The sequence below is a fragment of the Lupinus angustifolius genome, chromosome LG05 (assembly GCF_001865875.1).
Source record: "Lupinus angustifolius cultivar Tanjil chromosome LG05, LupAngTanjil_v1.0, whole genome shotgun sequence".
NCBI lineage: Eukaryota > Viridiplantae > Streptophyta > Magnoliopsida > Fabales > Fabaceae > Lupinus > Lupinus angustifolius.
Genome location: NC_032013.1, coordinates 2,364,848 through 2,387,977, shown reverse-complemented (window position 1 = coordinate 2,387,977; position 23,130 = coordinate 2,364,848). Strand labels below are relative to the sequence as shown.

General features: G+C 32.2%; 1 protein-coding gene across 2 annotated transcripts; it reads left to right on the top strand.

The window, feature by feature from the left end:
- On the top strand, positions 2,817–11,464 carry LOC109347437 (cytochrome c1-2, heme protein, mitochondrial-like). 2 transcript variants are annotated; one of them, XM_019587294.1, is made up of 8 exons: positions 2,817–2,959; positions 4,381–4,448; positions 9,164–9,378; positions 9,908–10,187; positions 10,271–10,342; positions 10,799–10,915; positions 11,021–11,086; positions 11,171–11,464. In XM_019587294.1, the coding sequence occupies exons 2-8, from the start codon at positions 4,392–4,394 to the stop codon at positions 11,285–11,287; spliced, it is 924 nt and encodes a 307-aa protein (XP_019442839.1). In that variant the 5' UTR covers positions 2,817–2,959; positions 4,381–4,391; the 3' UTR covers positions 11,288–11,464. The 2 variants fall into 2 exon arrangements, with proteins under 2 accessions (XP_019442839.1, XP_019442838.1); XM_019587293.1 differs by lacking the exon at positions 2,817–2,959 and having other exon boundaries at positions 11,171–11,291; positions 11,349–11,464.

Genomic DNA, 23,130 nt, shown 5'->3' with positions numbered 1-23,130 from the left:
AATTAAAATAGTTCCATATAGGAAAATCATATATCCTCTTACTATATCATCATACTAATCCTCTTACCCATAAGAAAATGGCATGTGTCACAATAAAATACTTTAATTATGAATGATTGGATTACAAGTAACATGTGTCACTTTTTTGTGAGTAGAGTGATCAGTAAGAGAATTTAGTAGGAGGATATAACAATGATCTTCCATATATTCTCTATAAGATAAATTAAGATAATTCCACGTATTGAAAAGAAAATGGGTTTATACACTAATCAACAAACATAATATTAATCACACTATTACAAGAAACCGTTGCCAAACGAACCATTAATATCCAACAACCCAACTACATGAAATCTTTCATGTGAATAAAGATATATGATATGCAAAAAATTCTCCTAAAGTGTCAGCATGGGGTAAGGTCTTACCAAACCAATAATAAACATAAATGAAATGACTTATGAGGAACATTAGATAAAAAAATTAAGAGATATTTAAAACACTTACACCACAAAATATAAAGATCAAAGCTTCCATATTTTGCATGAAAAACTTTATACCAATGATAATTCTTCTTTGCCATCAACATCCACCTCCTAAACCCCATTTTTCGCTCTATACAATGTGCAATCATCAACCCATTGTAAAAGGGCAATATCCTCAACATGACCACCAAATTTATATCCAAAAAATTCACCAGATATATACTGCATCAATCCATTATGCCTCGAGAAATAAACAGCTCTAGAGTATCTAATGTTATTTATAAGTTGATGTTCTTTGGTATGGAAGTAGTCGGGGGTAAGGTGGGTAGGTTCCGAGTAAGAGATCTTTTCAATGTCGCCTGAGTTATGACCGAGAGTGCTTGAGTGGGTACCTGAAAATATGTTTTAATGCTCAAGTCAGTATGTGAGAGATATGTTGTTGTTACCGTAACTTGCAACAATTCTAAATGACGCGAAATAATACTTAGTGGCTGAGTCACGACTAGGTCGTTCTCTTTAAGACATTTCGTGACACTACCCAAAATGTGCAAACAGACTATCAACCACGTCATCCCCTAGATAAAACAACTCAGATATCTGTTATTGAATTTTTACTGCATTGTAAGAACCGATATCGAATACACTCATTACAATATGACTACCAGTGCCAATTCTTTTCCCATAATCTGACTATCATTGTTAGTTCTCGAAATGCCTACAATATGACTACCCGTGTCAATTCCCCCCTCAATACTGACTACCATTGTCAATTCTCGAAATTCCCATAATTTGGCTGTATGTGCCAATTCTTAGTACATGGAAATAAAAATGGAGAAGTTTGCCAGAAATGTGTCGACAGAAAATATAAGGGAGAAATAAAAAGTTGAATGAAAGCACATTCAACTTGGGGTGAATTATAATGAGGGGTGAATGCCTTTATTTATAACATGAGATTTTTTCCATGTTCCTCATCTCTTCAATGTGGGACTTGAAAGTTGTTTTTTTTCAAAACTCTTCTATATGAGACTTGAAAATTTTTTAGATTTCACACCCAAAAGTTCTCACTAATGGCTTTCCACAAACTAAGTTCCAACATATGTGTATAGAGAATAGAATGCAAGAGTAATAGAGAGAGTATTAAGTTATCTTTCTTATGTGGTTTCATCTGTTTATAATGGAAAATGACATGGACTATTATCTAGTACATGTTCTTAGTATGACAGAACATGTTGTCCTATCGTGCCTATCCCAGACAAGCATGAATTGCTTTATATGTATTGGACTACTCTGACATGTCCGTACTCTGTGGATAATTTACTTGTAGTCATCTTAGCTCTCATCACCGTATTCCATGTTTGCCTTTGTCGTCTGGCAGAAGGTGGCACCAGGTGCAAGTAGCATACGGATGTGGCAAAATCTATATTGTTCATGTGGCATATCAGTCATATGCAGACAGTGGGATAAACAAATGACCGATTGGGTCTGTTCGATCAACTCTATATTTTCTCTAGATTGACCGATTGTCAAGTTCTGATCTCAGAATGTTTGGAATGGACTTGTCCATACCTAGTACCTAACTGAGGCTTGACGGTTTAATCCGATCATGATATAAATGCTACCAAGATGGAACAAGATGTATCACTATTCAAAAATAATATTATATTAAAGTTTTGACAAAAAGGGTATGACATAGATAAAAATTGTTGTCAAGACAAAAGATTAATTTGACATAGATAAAAATTGGTAGACCAAGTTGAAAATAGATACATAAGATGGATGAATAAAATATTATTTTTGTCAAAAATATTCATATTCTAAAATTAAAATATCCTGTGATTTAACCAAGCAAACAATCTAATAAAAATATATGCCTTTTTATTTCTAAAATAACCTCACAATTTCCCCCTTAATAAGTCAAAATTGAATAATGATAAATTATTTTACACCAAAATACATTAAAGTTAAAGTTTGAATAACGTAGCATCTCCATTTTCTAATAGGATTCCTTTTCATCATAGGATGAAATTGACACAATGATAAGATTGTTACTTAATAATCATAAGGTTATGAGTCTCTCTATTTATGGAGTTAGAATACATGTATCTACCTTCTTCGTTTTCGGTAGCCTCTTGCATTGGACAGTCATATTTACTTATTGTTGTCTATCTAGCTCCTTCACTTTCTTCTACCTCCTTTGTCAAACAAACATGTTCAAGTTCCATTTTATGCTCATCACTTTCACTTTCAGGTTAATTTCAAACATGGGCTTTCTCCTATTAACATTAAAGCCCGTCAATAAAGCCCAATAGCCCATATCAATTTTCGTGGCTAAAATCGATGCACTGTGTTCCAATTCTCTCTCTTCTCTTTCTCATCTTCCTCCTTCACAATCATCTTCTTCTTCTTCACAATCATCTTCTTCTTCGTCCTCCTTGGATTTCAAAGCATCCTCATTTCTCAATCGAGCTTCAATTTTCGTTAGTCCCTTTTTCTCTTCCATGTTAAACTTTTTTATTTATTTATTCAATTTTAATCGTTGTTATGTTCAGTTATCACTGTGACTCGGATCTCTGACCCATTTTTAAATTTTGGGTCTTTTTTCAATTTTCATATTTGTTGATGTATTTTCATGTGTAATAGTTGCATATTTCCCATATGGGTGTTTGAAGCTTTGTTTTCTGCCTTAAACAGAGATGTTCCTTATGGGATTTTGTTGTTAGAACATTATATTTACCCTATTCAAATTGAGTGTGATTGTGTTGGTGATGCAAGTTGTTGTATTTCTTGTTTATGTCAATTCTGTGTGGCTCTTGATTTTATGTTTTTGCAACTTAGTTTGAGTTTTGATTTAATTTTACAATAGACACCCCTCTTGATTTTTAAGCTATACTCACTTATCATTACACTTACCTTTGATGAAGGGACTGAAAGGATGGCAATTGAAATTACAAGCTTTTGAAAACAAGAGGGTGTCAAGTGTAATTAAATCTGATTTTAGAGGAGTTTAGTGTCCTTTTTTGTTCTTTTTGTTGTGATGCGGCTGCAGAGATCGCTGTTCGGCCGCTATGTTGTGGACCGAATTTAAAACGATGGAAGCATTGATGATTGGATTATCTGATTCTGGACGCTGGCAAATGTGCTATTTAAAATTGTTTAGTGGATAGCTAGAATCATGTCATTAAATGGTAGACCATATACTAGACTTGCGGTTGTTGTGTTGTGGAGTGACAATCCCTGCATCAAATGATAGTTATCCTTATAAAGCTGAATGATATATTGTGTTTTATAGGATGATAAAAGTCCGTTTTTAATGAATTAGGGTACTACTAGATTCATGGTTTATCGAAATTTACGATCATGTCATTATATTTTACCTATGTCATGGGGTTCCATTTGTTGGTATGTGTTGTACAAAGAACATTTGTGTCTGGTGTAGTAACTGATGTTTATTCAGTGTTCATTATGCATGAAGTTTTAAGATTATATTCTCTCTGTTTTTGTGTGCACACTTCTCCTTTTGTCAATCTTGTCTACTTCCTCCTTCATGTCATCAACAAGTGTTAGTATTACACCAAGAATTAGACTACATACCTGATACCTATATAATATATATATAGAATGTTTAGATCATTTGTTCTTGATAGATAATCTCACCATAATCTAAAATTGAAAAAAATAATTTGCTAGCATTTCTTGTGCCAATTTTCATTTTGGGTTTACTTTTCATGATTCGTCTTTGCTGAAAACAGTGTAATTTTTTCTTAGCTGACACTTATTTGGTGATGCACTTTGTCATTGCACTTATGCATCTTTTTACAGAAATTTACATCTAATACTTGGATGGGTGTGTTTATTTATTATATGTACTCTTTTCTATATTTTGGTGAATGATTTTCAGTGTGCACTGAGATGGCTGGGAGTGTTATTCAGCAGTTATTGAGGAGGAATTTCCAATCTCATTCTACAGTAAGCACTAGTACCTTCCTCTGTTCATGATATTTATATTCCAGCGATTTAAAACGGAGGGTCTTAGAATAAATTTAAGGGTTGGGAAAAGAAAAACCGATTTTCTATTATATAAATTTCATGGGAAGGGAGTTGTTTTTATTTTTTGAAGATGAGATGTTTTATAGGTGCGCATTTATCTGTTAGTATATTGGTTATTTGAGCAATATTGTTTTCAAATTTATCCAACATATCATTATTAGTCTTAGGCTAATGTTACAGTACTGTTGAAAGCAATTAGCTATATCACCATATCATTGTTCGTAGTTTGTAAAAGAACTTTATCTAAGTTTTTTTTTAATTTCAACCCCCTTAAATACATTACTATCATAAAATATTTTGTGTTTTGCATACAAAATATTCAAATAGGCAAGTCTTTAAAATGAAAGTTAAAGTTTGTAGTTACTATAGTTATTATATATATGTTTGTAAGTCTTAATTGAGCATTTAATGATAGACATTAAAAATATCAAAACTCTTGCAATGTGCTAAAAAATGATATGCAACATCAACAATGGTCAAGCCTTGGTAAGTTCATTTGTAGTATGACTATTATGTGATCTTAATTTTCATCTCCACGGCCAAGGTTATTAAAGCGTAAAGTCGACCTTGGAGTGAAATGGAGTAGGATCGTAGAAGCGGTGGAGCATAACACGAAGTGTAGTCTCACTTAAAATACAAAATTACATTAAAAAATAATACACAAGTACATATATAGAGATGAAGGAGTAGCATCAGGCCACAAGCATTTCACATCATTCCTGTTTCCTTGAACATTACTCAGCTCTAGAGGTGACAAAATTATCCACAATCCATCCAAATCCAAGAAAATTAAATCAATCCAAATTCACCCATTATAGTTGGACTTAAATGGATATAATCCAATGGATAGTTTTAATAATGGATTAATTCAAACTCATCCAGTATAACTAATGTATATCCATCAGTGTTGCCCAATAGCGGCCATGGCGGATGGCGGTGGCGTTTTTTGGCTATTGCCATTAGCCATTTGGGAAATCCCGCCATATAGCCGTGACCGCCATGGCGGTGAAGGGGCCATGGCGGCAATGATGGTATTTTGGCTATTTGGTCAGTTTTTTTTAAGAATTGGGTTGGGATGGGTTTTTTGGGCCCTTGGTTAAAAATTAAAACCCTAACTAACCCCTTTCTATTTTTGCATCTTCTCTAGGAATGGCAATAAAAACCGAACCCGTGGGTACCCGCCCGAACCGAATCCGAATTTAACGGGGAAAACCCGATGTGATTGGGTTCGGGTTCGGGTTTTACCCGGGTTTAAATTTCGGGTTCGGGTTTGGTATAGCAAAGACCCTAACCCGAACCCGCCTTGAAGTAAGGTAATTCAATTTAAAATTGAAATTTCTATCATTTGCCAATTGTTTTTAATCTCTAATGTTACTTTATATACTATTTGATCTTCAAACATAAAAGAAATGAAATAATACAAGAGAAAATAGAAATGTTAGAGTAAAATTACACGAAAATAATATCATATTTTCTTTAACACTTTATCATTTTCGGGTTTTTTTTCGGGTTTGGGGATGGTATTTTTATTTTCAATTCCGTTGAGTTTGGGTTCGGGTTCGGGTTTTGAATTTCGGGTTTGGGTATGTGCAAACCCGACCCCGACCCGCCCCGTTGCCATTCCTAATCTTCTCCTTATTGCCTATATCTCTCTCAAAATTGAGTTCTCTGTTGTGTGCTGCCTCCACTGCCGCCGTCACAATCACGTTTGTTAACTCTTTTTCATTGTTTTTTCCTTTCTCTATTTTTATTTCTCTCTTGTTTCTTGTTTTATCATTTCTTTATCTCTTTTTCATTCTATTTTTTTAATTTCGTTTTTTATTTACTTTTAAATTTTTTTCTTTCTCAAATTACTTTTTTTCCCAGTTTATGTTTTTCTCTCTTCAGTTTACTTATTTTTTCACAGCTTAATTTTTTTTTTCCAGTTTAGTTTATATACGAATTTAAAATGTTTACTTGTTAGTATTGTTTATTTTACTTTTTGCCGATCTTATGATGTTATGAGACATTGATACTTAATAATTTTTATTAAACTTTATGTTATTGTTTAATTTTTGTGTTATTATATTATTATTTTATTTTTCCTATTATATTATATTTTTTATTTATTTTTTGTCAATCGTCATTATGATGTCCGCTATTTGCCCGCAACGCCTTCATGGCTGAATTTTGACAACCGCCATCCGCCATGGGCAACACTGATATCCATAGATATATCTTTTTGGATCCAATTGATAAAAAAAGCATTCACAAATGGTGTCCTTTGCTTTTCAATTTCCCCACTATTTCAACTATCATTTTCTTGTATATGTTTCTCATTCTCACTTAAGAGTTTGATTTTTTATTAGTACCCCTTGCTCTGATGATGTTGAGATTAATGATAGAACATGTGAATGTGATTAATATTAAGAGTTTGTTGTTAAATACTTAGCATATATAAATTTTCTCTAAAAACTTTATACATAGAACCTTAAACGTTACAAGCTTGTAGAATATTGCAAAAAACACAATATTTTAAAGTTCAAAAAATAATTTTTTAGGAAAGCGTTTTTAAAAAAAAAGAAAACACATTTATAAAACGATTTTTAAAAGTGCTTTTTGTTTCAATTAAAAAATATAAAGCACTTTTACTGCATGATAAAACCGTCAATATTATATGGGACTGAAAGTTGGACAATAAAATATCAACGAGAGAATAGATTTCATGTAACAGATATGTGAATGTTACGTTGGATGAGTGGATACAACAAACAAAATAATATTAGAAATGAATGCATTATAGAGACAGTTTAAGTAGCTCCTATTATAGAAAAGATTGTAGAATCACGCCTTATGTGGATTGGACATGTGTGGAGAAGACTAGTAGAAGCTCCCATAAGGAGAGATTAAATAGAGGCTAGTCCAATTCTTAGAGGAAGAGAGAGACCAAGAAAAACCATAGGCAGAATGATTAAGAAAGAGTGGGATAAAAGTTTGATTGTAAAAAAGAAGTGTTGTGCTGCCATAGACTCACTTTTCTGCCTTCATCAACATGCTCTCCACCATGAAAAGCGTTGAATCATATGATACGACGCATCAAATTGCACTTTTCATTACCTTGTCCACAACATTCGTAACTTGCGTCTTCCTGAATTTTCACAGTGCAGTCCATCTTACTCTTAACTAAAACCCTTTGATTCCAACTGTTATCTCTTCAACTTAGGTTTTAAGTACATCTGATCAATTTGGATTACTCAGTTTATAAGTAACATGCATTGACGAACTGGCTGTTGGATGGCCCAGTGAGTATTACTATGCTAGAAAGTCATGGACTTAATTGGAACCCTTGGTATGGGTACTATGTTAGTCTTTTATATCACATTGCATCCTATAAAAGTATAATAATATATTCACTGTTATTGTTAGCCGTCTCTCTTTTTTCCATCGTGCCTGAATCTAAACCAATAATTATTTTGCAATATCTAGTTGAGTTACCACAACTTTTCCATCTTCATATATAAGTTTCACTTGATTTGTTAGGCAGTCTGAACATATGCATATGGAATTGTAGAACCTTCATGCGATGTAGTTTGCCAAAAGTAATCAATCAGTTACCGTAACTGAGGTAGCTGAGATTAACATGTTAAAACAAAATCAATAGCAGAAAAAGAAAGGTTGAACTTGAAGTTTTAGCCATTGCTTTTACGGAAACTAACCGAATGCCTACCAAAGTCTACTTTACCCTTAACATATTGTATATTGTTTTAATGTTGCATACTATGTAACCATCCCACATATCAAAATGTACTGTTTTCCTGGGAACTCTGCATTGAACTTTTTTGAATCTTTTATGACATGGATCAACAATAAAATTGTGCTAAAATGATTAGAATCTGAAAAAATTTGTTATTTTTCCGCCTAGTTCTAGAATTCCCCTTCAAATTATGCGCCTTTATCCATGTGTCTTTACCATTTTCATCAGTGTATCTCACTGTGGCTTTTTAGAAGCATGTTATACTTATACAATTTTGCATTTGTATTGTTGTTGCTAATTATACTTGAAGCATAAATGAGTCCTTTGAATTAATTTTATCTGGCTTGCAATTAAGCAACTACTTAATAAAAAATCATTTTGAAGAGTTTAAATTTCATCCACTGTTTGTATAAAACTTTTTACACTATTAAGAACCAAAGAAGTGCCACTCTGTAGTAGTAATTAAGACTTTTCACTTACAAAAAAACAATCTTTTGATAGTTTAGGGGCATCATATGATGCTGTAAATCACCTCACCCAATTAGTGGATCAAAATTAAAGAGATGTAAATCTCCGGCTTCCATTTACACTATATCTCCTCAATTTAGGGTACAAGGAGTACTTAGAAGTGCTTCAGGTGGACTTGTTCACATCCCGGCTTCAATTCTTTTCTTTTATTAGGGCTGAGGACTTGGGTCCAAGTCCTAGTAGTGGGAGCTATCTTCCATTCCTTCATACGCTGATATTCATCGTTTCACATGTAGGTCAGACCTTTCTACAGACTGGCATGATAGGAATACTTGTACATGTCATATGATCTTGACGAGTTTATAACAATTTGCCTCCCATGGAACAATTCTGATTGCGTTGTTTGCTAATGGCTGCTTTATACTTATTGCAGAACTCTTCTTTATTGTCATCCATTGTTTCAAAGAAAGATGGTGCTGCCTCTACTGGCAGCAGCTCCCTAAGAGCACTTGCCTTAATTGGAGCTGGTGTCTCTGGTTTTTTTGGTTTTGCAACAACGGCATCAGCTGATGAAGCTGAGCATGGCCTGGCATGTCCAAGCTATCCATGGCCTCACGAGGGCATCCTCAGTTCCTATGATCATGCTTCGTAAGTTCGACCTGAAATTTTTACTATATTTTGCTTTTTAATTTTGTTCATTGTTCGACAATATCGTTGTCCCGAGTTTGCAACTACCTACAGTCAACTAGTCCCTGGTGTATTTTAAAGGTGAATCACAAGTAATAAATTGTAGGTGCATGTGTTGTTTATTTTCATTTGGTCTTATTGACCTTATAATCCATATAGCCTTCCTCTCTTGCTTTGTCATTTATTATTTTTTAATGCGATCTAACATGGTTTAAATCTTGTCTGTCGTATATGCTGATCAATGATAATTATCATGCATTCTTTTTTCAAGAATAAAATATGCATTGTTTGGTAACTTGTAATAATTTTCTGAAAGAAACAGTTAATATTCTAAATTCTGCAATATATTTACCCCATCCCTTTTAGGCATTTTATGGGGCAGGATTCATACGCCACCATCATGTATTTGAATCAAGTTTCACATGAATGTTTTATCAAGCATTAATCCTAATTCAGGTCTTAATACATTAAACTAATTTTGCACGAGCAGGATTCGTCGTGGTCATCAAGTTTATACACAAGTGTGTGCTTCATGCCATTCTATGTCTTTGATATCATACCGTGATTTGGTTGGTGTTGCGTATACAGAAGATGAGGTAAAGGCTATGGCAGCTGAGATTGAAGTGGTTGATGGCCCTAATGACGAGGGTGAGATGTTTACACGCCCTGGTAAACTCAGTGATCGCTTTCCTCAGCCATATGCAAATGAAGCAGCTGCTAGGTTTGCTAATGGAGGAGCCTATCCTCCAGATCTAAGTCTCATCACCAAAGTAAAGTCACTTGTCTGGTAGTAATGTCTTTAGATTTTCTATTGCATGCATACCAGAAATATCTTTACGCTTCGTATTTTCAGGCTCGCCACAATGGTCAGAACTATGTGTTTGCCCTTCTAACTGGTTATCGTGACCCTCCAGCTGGTATTTCGGTAAGTTATTTCTCTTGCCATTTTTAAAGCTTTTATCCATACTTATTAATGTTACTTTGTGCAATCTGCTGAAGTTTTCATACGGAAATTGCTCGACAACCTCTTGTGGTGTTTCAAAACCAAAACAATCTGTTGTAAATTTTGTTGTGTGCCTTTATCTCAAACAAAAAATTGTTGTCTGCCTTTGAAATATGTTCAAGTACAGGCAACAACAGTCAAATAAATCAATTTTCTATTTGTCTTTTCACGGCATGCACAAAATGAGCATGGGTATGCATGCATAATAGGCTGAGGATTGTTAAGAGCCTTTGCATTTTGCATATGATTTTGCTACAAAACATGACAAATGCGATTTCTAGGTGTAACAGAATTCATCAATGTTTAAGCATATTATGGTTGGTTGGTATGTGTGTGTTTGTGATTTTGCTTATGGCTATCTTTCAAATAATAATGTAGATTAGAGAGGGACTGCACTATAATCCTTATTTCCCTGGTGGAGCCATTGCTATGCCTAAAATGCTTAATGATGGTGCTGTTGAATATGAAGATGGTACCCCTGCTACAGAAGCTCAGGTAGACCATTTTTTTGTTGAGGATTACTTTCCCTAAATACTAATGCATATATTCTACGAATTCCGGAAAAAATGAAATCCATTCCCCCCTCTTGTTTTGTTGCAGATGGGGAAGGATGTTGTATCATTCTTAACTTGGGCCGCCGAACCTGAGATGGAAGAGAGAAAACTGGTTTGCTTCCTTAATATCCCTTTTTTTTCTACCAAATCAATGCAACAATATCTTGTTTTCTAAGGACATTGCTACTATATGCAGATGGGATTTAAATGGATTTTTGTGCTATCATTGGCATTGCTTCAAGCTGCCTATTATCGACGCCTTCGATGGTCTGTTCTAAAATCTCGCAAGCTGGTTCTTGATGTTGTCAATTAGATGCCCAGCAACTTTTGATTTTTCACTCATGAAGATATTATTGTTGGCAATAATTTTATCACATGGTAAATTATTTCATCATGCCATATTCATTAATGGAGCAACTTTAAGTATGTTCTAATTTTGTTTGAGATAGAAATAAAGATGTTTCATATATGTGAGATACTTTTGCACTCTCTTCTGAGACCCATGTATTGTTACATTCTCCTGTACCCAGTTTTGATTCAATCTCTTTTACTTTTACATGAAATATGTTTTGGCTTTTCACTCTTAATTTTGAAGTCTTCTAATCACAATATTTTTCAACTAAATTGTGTTTGATTATTTTTTTCCATATTTGTTTTTTAACTAAAGCAACAATGCGTTGGTCTAGTGGTGTAAGACTATGCTAGATCTTCAGGAAACTCAAAAGTTTGACTCCTGGGAGGAGCACCCACGCACTCTGAAAGAGATTAATTCCTTATCCAAAAGGTGAGGAAATACTCTTAGTAGTACCAAAAAAGATTTCCCTGAAATTGATGATTAGGATGTGAAATAAATTTTGAAAACAGAGTAAGTGAATCGTGTCTTATAGCCAAAATTGTTTTTAATTGGGTGTTCAAATTATTTTATCCAAGGTTTTTCAAATAGAATTTATTTTCAACTTATATGCTCAAATAACTCCTCTCAAAAATTATTTACTGACATTCTTTGCTTATGCTAATGGTGAAGTATAGATTCCTCATGTTAATTCACTAAAGCTTCCAACATAAACTAGTTGGTTGAGTGACAGAACCACTTACTATTACTCATTTTCTTTGTTCTTTTTCCTTTATGAAAACACTCATAAACTGCTTTGGAGGATTTGAATGTGAACACTTCATGTTTCATTTGAATACTCTAATACTTGCTATAATACACTCATAAAATTAAAATAAAACATGTACAATTGATTTATGTTTTACAATGTTAAGTTTTTTTTGGGTACTAACAAGGACATCCCTTTACCTTTTTTTGATAAGGAACTAATCTTTTTCGAGGTTTATTGTTATACCTCACAACAAATATCATTCACACGGACTAAACTCTCGACCTTGGGGATCTGACCTTACATCACTATATCAATGTTTTGTTAATTTTTACGAATGCAAGTTGACAATGAGATATATATTCCTAAGGATATTGTGCCTGCATCGACAACATTTTAACAATTACGATAATTATACCATCACTGCAATTTAAAACATTATTTGAATTTTTGGTTGCTAATCATACCCACAATAATTCGTCTAATCATTGAGCCAATAGAAGATGAGAAACCTAATCACATTCAATAAAAAGAGTGAAAATAATATGAAAGCATCTTCAATTTTCATGTTAGACCAAGAAAATTGAACCTTAGAAAAACAAATCAAGTCTTACATGTTCTGTAGCAAAATCAAACTAAAGAACTATAAAATATGTAAAAAATGTGGTAACAACAATAATCAAGTAGCAGAACCTTAAGGTGCCTCACATAAGTTGAGAAACTTTATAATATGTTTGATGTTCATTTATTATTTCTTCTAATATATTTATATTTATGTGTTACCTTTTTCCTTACAACAACTTACAATATTTTAACCAACAACGCGAGGGTTAAAATACTAGAAGTGTAAGGTCCTATTGGATCTTTAAGGTTGTGGGTTCTATTTTTAGAAGCGATATTTGTTGAGAGAAATAATCATGAATCACAAAATGATTAATTTCTTACCAAAAAATGTAATAAAATATTGTTGGTAGTACAAAAAAACTTATAATATTTACACTAATATCAATATTATCTTTACTTCCATTATCTTTTTCTTTTGGTATATCTAATATCCTGTATGCTAGTAAGGCTATTCTTAAACTTTTTCAACAAAAAAGTTGCAAAAGATCATATATTTGTTAGTTTTTATTCGTTTGTATCTTTGCCATTCAAATCCATTCATTCAAACTCGTTCATTTTATTGTTGCAGCAAAAGTGATTGTTGGACAACATTGGTTCAGAAACAATTAAATAAAGTGTATAGAATAAATAGAAGATAAGAAACAAAATAATTTAGTAACGGCGAAGCTAATTGTACTTACATCCTCGTGAGCGCTGAACATCTACCAAGATGTTATTAGAAAATAAATATTACAAGGCCTAATACACACATGGGTCCAAGTACCCAAAACATGTTTCTACTAAGTGCTTCTATCTGGTACACATAATAACAAGACACCTGAGTTCAATATATCATTGATATTCTATTTTATTCTAATATTAGATATTGTGAGACTTCATATAATAACACATTTCAAACATCTCTAACATATTCAAATTCATTCAATCAAATACACAATCATTTTCTTCTTCTTAATTTCCTTCAATATAAAGTATTACAGATAGTTCAAATCAATATACCTGGATAGAGACATATTATTTGTAGTAATATATGTAGTCATTTCCGTCAAACGATGTCGTATATGTATGGTAGTGTAGTGTGCGGAGGAATAATTATCTTCTCCTTCTCCAAGGGGTGTTTATGTGACAATAATAGATGACAAGGTGGATCGTGATACTTTCTCTATAAACGTATTAGGTACTTTTTTTAGTGTGTGATTATTCTTTCAAACAAGTATCGATATCATTAATTAAATTTTTAACCTTTTAATCTATATAAAGTATGAATGAAATCTTATATCATTGTATCAATTTTTTTTGGTGCATTAGATAACATTTGTTAATGTATTTCAAGTAGTGGTTATCAGGCAACAAAATAAATGCCCAGCTTTAGAAAAAAGTGTTAAGAAGTGAAATAAGTATATAGTTGAAGATAAAGTATAAAATTTATTTTTAAAATGGATGTTTTAAACTTTTAATATATTATAATTATTAAACTTATTTTTTAGTGTTACTTTTCCTTTTTATTATATTATTTAAATAAGATATGTATAATACTTGTCAACCTAACCCAAATAAAAAACTTAAAATGATTATGAGGAATCAAATTAATTTCTAATTTTTTTTGCAAAGACATTATAATCCTTATAAAATGAGATAGTTTCGGTGTCCAAAATTTTGTATCTTTAGAAATTAAAGTTGGTCTTTGCTTTTCTTATAATATTTAATGAACATTGGATTGTGGTCTTGATAGGGTGTAGATTTGGAATACATATCCTCTGTCCAAAAACACTATATCTCTATATCTCTATGTTAATATCTAATATAATTACACTAAATAATATTAAAATATTAATTTATATTCTTATAAATCTTTTTTAATTAAACAACAAATTTTGATCTAACTGAGATATAAATTGGGACACCAATAAATATATGAGATGTTGATTAGTAGATTTGGACTTATAAGTTGTGGAGAAATATTTATAGGTTTGATAAAGATGCTAAAAATAATGGAAGGTGTGTTGAGTGGAGGAGAGGTGATGTAGTCTTTTGAATAAGAATAAAAAGGTTCCTTCTAAGTTGTGGGTGAAGAAACACACATAGTTAGAAAATGGTTAGAGAATATCTATGATGGTGCTACGGTTTTGTTGAGGTAGGGTTTTTAAGCATATTGGTTCAGCAACACAAGAAAGCGAAGGACTAACCAAATTCAAGAACCCAAAACTAGCACATGATCTTACTCATATTGAATATGTCATTGTGGCATGGTAGAGAATAACTCAATATTCACACCAGGTGTTCAACTCTATAACAATGTTTATATTATTGGTGAGTAAGATATTATGTTACATTTGTATTGCATTTAATTTGTATTTTATGATATAATTAGGACTTTATGATTGTTTTTAGTTTTTATTTCTCTTTGTCCGGCTTGAATGATTGTTTTTGGTTATATTGTATAGTTTGAATGGATTGAAGCCAAAAAGAGTAGAGACTGTGTGCAAGAATATGAAATTTGGTATTGAGGCTATGTGAAGACCAATTGAAGGGCCAAAAGAAATCGCATTGGAGTCTGGATAGAAGAGAAGCAACTTAAAGTGAAGCCGTCACATACACCCACGGTCATGGATGTATATTTTTTAGATTTATTTTGTTGGGCTTAGACCAATATTTTGTAATTAGGATAAATAGAGGTTCTCCTTTAAGGGTTGAACACATTTTATATTACAATTATCTAATTTAGAATTTGGTATTCTCTTCTTCATCATGAGTGAGTAATGCCCTTTGTTTCTAGGATTTGGACTATGCCATTTTATATTCAATAAATACTTGTTCTTACTTCTATTTCATTGAGTGTTATGATTTAAATAATTAAACTGAATTTTATTCGTCTAATTGTCTGACCAACAAATTACACCTCTTACATATATTGGAGAATAACCGAGAGGTTAACCCAACTATCCGACCATTTAGTTATTCAAAATAGAATCCTAATTAACGAGAGTAGTCTTAGAATTCTCGGGGGTTTCTGAAATTCACCTTGGGTTGCTACGAAGCTATTAGATACAAAGATCCAAGTAAAGAATTTGATTGATAATCATACTACGAGACTAGGTGCAACTTCAATTGAGTACACGTGCCGGAGCTCGAAAGAGGATGACACATATCAAAGATCAATTCAACCTCACAACTTAAAGTTCGTGAAAAAGAGCAAAACAAAGATTTGCATGTGTAAAAGCAGTAACCCTTATCCTGGGAACTTTTCCTACATTAGATTTCAATTCTTTTTATTATTTTCATAATTATTCTTGTCAATTGTTCAATTAATTTAAACTCACTTTTAATTCCTCTTTGAGTTACGTAAATTAATTGTTATAATTAAAAGAATTTTCTAGTCCTCGTGGGATCAATATTTTATTACTTGATGATATAATCGTGCACTTGTGATTTGTCCTATCAAGTTTTTGGCACCACTATCGAGGACTATGTCAAAATTTCTTTAATTCTCAATTAATTCATTAATTTACTCTAGTGTCTTACACGTTTTCATTTTTCTTGGTACCTCTACAGGTTGCCCATTTGGTTTATGCAAAGTTCAAATCACTACTCAAAGCTAGAAAGGACGTTCCGTAGAAGAAGGCAACAAAGAGAAAGAACAAGAGAAAGACGTATGCGTGTACAAACAGTAGCTGAACGAGATGAAAAACCACTTCGCGACTATGCAACCCCTAATGCTCGTAGTTCACATCTTGGAATAATCTGCCCAACTATTGAGGCATATAACTTTTCTTTGCTATTTGCTCTAATCGAAATGGTGATGCAAAACCAATTTGGAGGAGGAACTCATGAAGATCTGAATGCCTATATTGATTAGTTCTTGGAGTTCTGTGAAACTATAAGGATCCATGGGGCTTCTGAAGATGTCATTTGTCTCTGCATGTTTCCTTATTCCCTTAGAGACAAAGTTAAGATGTGGCTAAGAAATCAAAATGCTGAAATTCAAGCAACATGACGAACTTTGGAGGAGGCTTTTCTCAATAAATAATTTACTCCTTTCAAAACTGTGCACTATAGGCACTTCATCAAAAACTTCAGTCAAAAGGATGAGAAGTCAATTGCTAAGGCATGAGAAAGATTAAATGAGTTGATTGAAGTTTGCCCTCATCATGATATTCCACCTTGGATGTTGGTTCAGAATTTCTAAAGTGGGCTAGACTTTCCATCACAATAATTTTTGGACTCTTCAGCAGTAATCGTGAGTTTTCTTACCCGGTTCCTCAATTAGTACGTCTGGGGGGATAAGGGGTTCTTATCCCAAGGTGTAGTACCTTCACGTAAAAAGGAATTAATGTTGCTTCAAAGATCATAGAGAATGTGGTTTCCAATCATCACCAATGGGCGAATGAGATGAGACATCATCTAAAGAGAGACTCTGGTGCATAATATTTAGGAAATCAAATAGAAAATGTAATTTCCACACTGGAGAATCTTTCTCAAAGGTTTGGAAATCTGGAAAAATGTCATGTTAATATTATTGGGTTTACAATTACAACATGTGAGGGATGTGAAACAAAAGGGCATGAGTGGTCTGAATGCACACAATCCACCGAACCTGTACATGGAGCTTGAGCCAATGAACAACTTGAATCATGCAATTACTATGACTACAAGGAGATGAATGTACAACTATTCAACCCACCATACAAGCAGAACAATCCCAACCTTTCTGGAGGAGCAACAACACTTTAAATCATCAACATTAGGATGAGAAAGGTAATAGGAAACCTACAACACGGTTCTCACATGTACAATCTTCTCCTATTGATCTCACTCTTATAACAATAATGGAAGGTCAGGAAAAATTACTTGCTAACCTTAATAAATTTCAAGGGGGTCAAATCACAATTAATAAAATTGTTTCAAATATGTTAAATAATTTGAATTCTAAAATAGAAAATCTGACCATGAAAAAATGTTAGAAACACAAGTTGTCTAACAAGCTAGCAACTTTAATAGGCAAACATGAGTGTTTCTATGACAGTCCTAAAAAAATTCAAATAATGAACAATGTAAGATTATCCCATTAAAGAGTAAGAAGGAACTCAAGGATGTTCCTCAAACTGAGAATGATACACAAGTGGAAGAGAAACATATTGAGACACAATTCTCTGAAGTGGAACAAAATTCTGAAAATATATCTAAGTATGTAGTTTCACCACCATATGTACCACCTGTTCCTTTTCCCCAGAGATTTGCAAATGCAAAGTTAGAAAAGAAATATAGAATATTCTTAGATATCCTTAAGAAATTATATATTGAATTTCCATTCACTGATGCACTATAGGAGATGCATGCATACATGAAATTTCTTAAGGATATTATATCTAAAAAGAAAAGACTAGAGAATTATGAAACAATTTCTCTAACTGAGGAGTGCAATGCTTTAATTCAAAATAAATTGCCTCCTAAACTAAAAGTTCCTAGTAGTTTCTCTATTCCGTGCTTAATTGGTAACACTTATTTTGACCATGCTTTATGTGACTTATGGGCACGTGTGAGTCTCATATATTTATCCATGTATAAAAAATTGGACATGTGTGAACTAAAACTCACTACTATATCACATCAATTAGCGGATATGTCAGTTAAATTCCCTATAGGCATCTTGGAGGATGTTCCTATCAAAATTAGGAAAGTTTTCATTCCAATGGATTTTGTAATACTAAAGATGGAAGAAGATGCACAAATTCCAATCATACTAGGTAGACTATTTTTTGCTACATTTGGTGCTATAATTGATGTTAAAAATGGAAAACATTCTCTAACCATAGGGGATGAAAATGTTGAATTTGATATTGTTAAATCTATTAAACAACCTTCTCTTAGGACTCATGTTGTATGGTTGATATATTGAACCATGTAGGTAAGGGAGAAAGTGCCTAATGTGAAATATGAGGATCTCTCGGAGAGAAGAATGCTGGTAGGTGACACTTTGAATTTTGATGAGGAAGTGGTCGAGGGTAGTGAACATATACATGCAATCTCAACACTCCCTACAACCCGCATGAGGAGAGCTTGATGGTCATACCTAAATTTGATAATCGGAAGAAATGGAAAACACCTAAAACGAAAGTAAAAACATTCCACCCTTGGGTATGAGTTCATGGGATCATGTGTGATGTGTAAGTACCAACCGTCAAGCTAATGACGTTAACGAGCGCTTCGTGGGAGGCAACCCACACTGAAGGTACAGGGAAAAAAATCACGAACTCTAAACAAAATATTACATGGAAAATTGCTAACACGACTTTGCCTATTAGTTTCCCTATTCACAATGAGTATTTGCATTTGGTCGATCTAGGACATATATGCCATTTGAGACTTTCCCCCTTCTTTTGCAAATACTTCCATTACATCTAATGAAGTCGACCGCTTATAATTAGCACATAAGTCAGGGACACTTCCTACTAACCCGTGAGTTTTCTTTTTCTTTCTCTTATTGTTTAGATTTTTACATTAGAGATAATGTAAATTTCTAAGCTTGAATGGGTCTTGCATTTAGATAATTCATTCATGTCATGCATACCGTATAAATTTTAATCTTTTTTTAGGTTGAATATACATACTATCATGTATTAGCATATCTTAATTATCCTCTGATTTGTTCTATGTGTTGTCTGTCTACTCTAAATAAAAAAGTTTTAAATGAAAAAGTATGTCTAAATGATGATTTTTGATCTATGATCCCATTGAAAAAAAGCTTTTGATAGAATAATAACATGAAAGACATTAGATTTGTCAATTATGAGAAATTTGGGCTAAACACAATAAATGTTCTAATTTAAATTGATAATTGCATTAAAAACCTTTTTTTTTCTTTCATGAATGCATAATTTGTTATGATTGTACATTCTAGAACTTGATTTGTGATATTTTCAAGATTGAAGTATGTCTGTATGTATTAAAATGATTGAAGCAATTATAATATTTTCTTTTAACCTTCAACCGCTTGCTATAAACATTGAAAACTTATTAGTTGCCCACTTTTGAGCCTGAACTTTAATGATTTTTCATAGCTACTTAAATAAGGGTTTTGGGGTAATTTGTGATGTTTGGTTGAAGTAATGAAAAATGTAAAGAAAAACATGTGTGATGAAAGAATCCATAAAAAGGTGAAGAAGAAAAAATAAATCATTCATTCTCTTTTAGAAAATAATAAATAAATAAATAAAAATACAAAGTATACTAAAAAAGAATAGAGAGAAAAAATTGTGTTGTAAAGAGAAAGGTTGATCGAAAAAAGATCATATGATAAAGTAAGGCATATAAAGAGAATTTCAATGCTTCAATTGGATGTCTAAAAAGTTTAAGTGTTTTGAGAAACATTGTAAGTCTTTTGAATTACCATTTCTTTGTTTATCTCACATAGAATCATTCACTTTGGCCTCATTATAATCATTTAAAGACCTCTTGATTTTTGAATGCATTCAAATACAATCAGTGGCAATTGGTCTATAATCAAGTCTATGGTAATATACTTTAATGAAAATTTGAGAGAAACATAATGACTTTTAAACACATGTGACTGATAAGAGAAGATTGATCATATATTCATGTAATTGTTATGATTCAAAGACTTAGCTTGAATTGAATATGTTTGTAATTGTCTTGTCTTAATATCTAGATTATTTAAAACCTATCATGAGATTGTTGGTTATTTTGTGTCATGGTTTCTATATTGTGACTTATACATGATTGTGAAAATTAGACATAATACTTGTTTGAGGTCAAGAAAGAGATAAGCTGAAGTAGATTTGATGAGTGTGAAATTTTGCTACATTTGCATTGCATTTTAGGACATAATTAGGGCTTTATGATTGTTTTTATCTTTTATTTCTCTTTGTTTGGATTCAGCAGATCTTTTTGGATATGTTGTGTAGTTTAGATTTGTTGAAGCCAAAAAAGTAGAGATTGGTTGCAAGAAGATGAAATTCAGTGTTGAGTCTATGCGAAAACCAATTGATGGGCCAAAAGAAATCGCCTTGGAGTCTGGATAGAAGAGAAGCAACTTGAAGTGAAGATGCCACACACACAGTCGTGTATGTTATATTTTATTCTTATTTTTTAGATTTATTTTGTTGGGCTTAGCCCAATATTTTGTAATTAGGATAAATGAGGATTCACCCTCAAGGATTGAACATACTTTACTTATCATTCTCTAATTTATAATTTGGTATTCTCTTTTCTATCATGAGTGAGTAATTCCCTTTGTTTCTAGGATTGGGGCTATGCCCTTTTACATTCAATATACACTTATTCTTACTTCTATTTCATTGAGTGTTGTGATTTGAATAATTAAACTTAGTTTTATTCGTGTGAGTTGTCTTACCAACATATTACACATGTTAGATATATTGGGGAATGACCGAGAGGTGAACCCAACTATTCGATAATTCAGTTATTCAAACTAGAATCCTAATTCACGAGAGTAGTCTTAGGATTCTCGGGGGTCTCTAGAATTCACCTTGGGTTACTACGAAGCCAGATAGAAAGATCCAAGTAATGGATTCAATTAATAATCGTACCACGAGAGTGAGTGAAACTTCAATTGAGTTCACGTGTCAGAGCTTGAGAGAGGATGACACATATCAAAGAGCAATTCACCCTCATAGCTTAAATTTCTTGAAAAGGAGCAAAACAATGATTTACAAGTGTAAATGCAGTAGTAATCCTTATCGTGGAAACTCTTCCTAAATTAGATTTCATTTTTTATTATTATTTTCATAATTATTCTTGTCAATTGTTCAATTGCTCTAAATTCACTTTTAATTCATCTTTGAGTTAAGTATAAATTAATTGTTATAATTAAAAGAATTTTTTAGTCCTCGTGAGATCAATATTTTATTACTTGACGATATAATCGTGCACTTATGATGTGCCCTATCAATTATTCATGTGGCGTGGCAGTTCTATAACATAGTTTTGCGTTGTTCAGGCAGAGTGACAATGTTGTAGCAAAGATCAATAGTTATGCAGTTATTGACCTTGCCATGTGTTGTCATTATCGTCATGTCCTTAGTTTAGTCGATTGTTCAGGCATGATCATGACTGCATGAGTCAAATCTTATTTGCCCAGTTACCTTGTGAATTGCCTGACTAATTATGACTGGTTTTGGAACCATGATGTAACAACGCCTTTTTATGTAGTTAAAAAGTTATCCATTTAAATGGTTGGTTTTTGTGATGAAATTATATAAAAAATTGTTATTCCAATGATAATGATATATGGTTAATGGATATCAACAAGATGTTAATTTAGTGGTGTAAAATTTTACTCGATTCCCATCTAGATCAATATGTCAATGTTCGATTCTTATGAACAAAACTTATTCAAAGGGACAGTCGCATATCTCGAAAGAAATTAGTTCACTACTCATAAGGTGATGAGAAACACTTGATTATACTAAAAATATATAGTCAATAAATATTATCTTCTCTTGGGTTTTTTGGAAAGAGATTACTATTGGTAAGGTTTCATATATTTGTTTCTTTTATTTTCTTGTTTTTGTATTTAAGGGAGTATATCTTTTGTTCCATAATTTGTATTACTTCATGTGCTATGATTTGTAATTATTAGAAAAATTCTTAATAATTAATTTTTTAACTAAAATATATTTTCTCCAACTGATTACAATGGATGACAAATGAAGTGATATAAGTTGTGGGATATCAGATGTGCTCTCTTTATTTAATAGGTTTATTTAGATTTCTTACATCTTTTTCATCTTTTTATTTAACAATTTTGATTATTAATGTTTCAAATTTATACCATGTTATAATATATTAGAAACTTTTAGCTTTGGTTTTCTCTTATCATTCTTTTCTCATATCATGTTACCCATGTTTTGACCAAGGAAGTATGGATCACCTTTTGAACCAAAAAAATAAAGTGTAGATGAAATTTTAATGCACAACTTTAAATATATAAGACTATAGAAAATATGTAATTTAAATATTAATTAATAAATAATTATACTATGTTCTATGGCATTATAATTTTGTAACTCTGTTTCCTACTGATGTTCGGAATTTCATGTAACTAGGAGCAGTAACTTGCAGCTGTTTTTGGTCTTACTAACTTTGGCATCTTTCAATATAATTTCTTCTCCTATAAAAAAAACCTTAACATTATCTTTGTTACCTTTCAAACATCTTAGGTCTTGTTAACATTGTTCATAACTGTTTTGAATATAATATTTAGGAGTGTAAAATTTTAAAACAATTAATACATTATTTATAATTTATTTGAATATAGATTTCTCTATAATATATAATAAGAATTTAACATAATAAATGATTTATCAAAAAAAAGGAAATGAATGTAGTTACCCTACACAATAATGTATTTGTTTCAAAGGCATAATAATACTTATACAGATAGGAGAAAGAC

Bases quoted from the DNA above. Each gene is read 5' to 3' on its own strand.
- LOC109347437 (XM_019587294.1), top strand. From the start codon at position 4,392: ATGGCTGGGAGTGTTATTCAGCAGTTATTGAGGAGGAATTTCCAATCT. The intron at 10,188-10,270 runs GTAAAGTCACTT...TCGTATTTTCAG, and splicing joins ATCTAAGTCTCATCACCAAA to GCTCGCCACAATGGTCAGAA. The intron at 10,916-11,020 runs GTAGACCATTTT...GTTTTGTTGCAG, and splicing joins CCCCTGCTACAGAAGCTCAG to ATGGGGAAGGATGTTGTATC.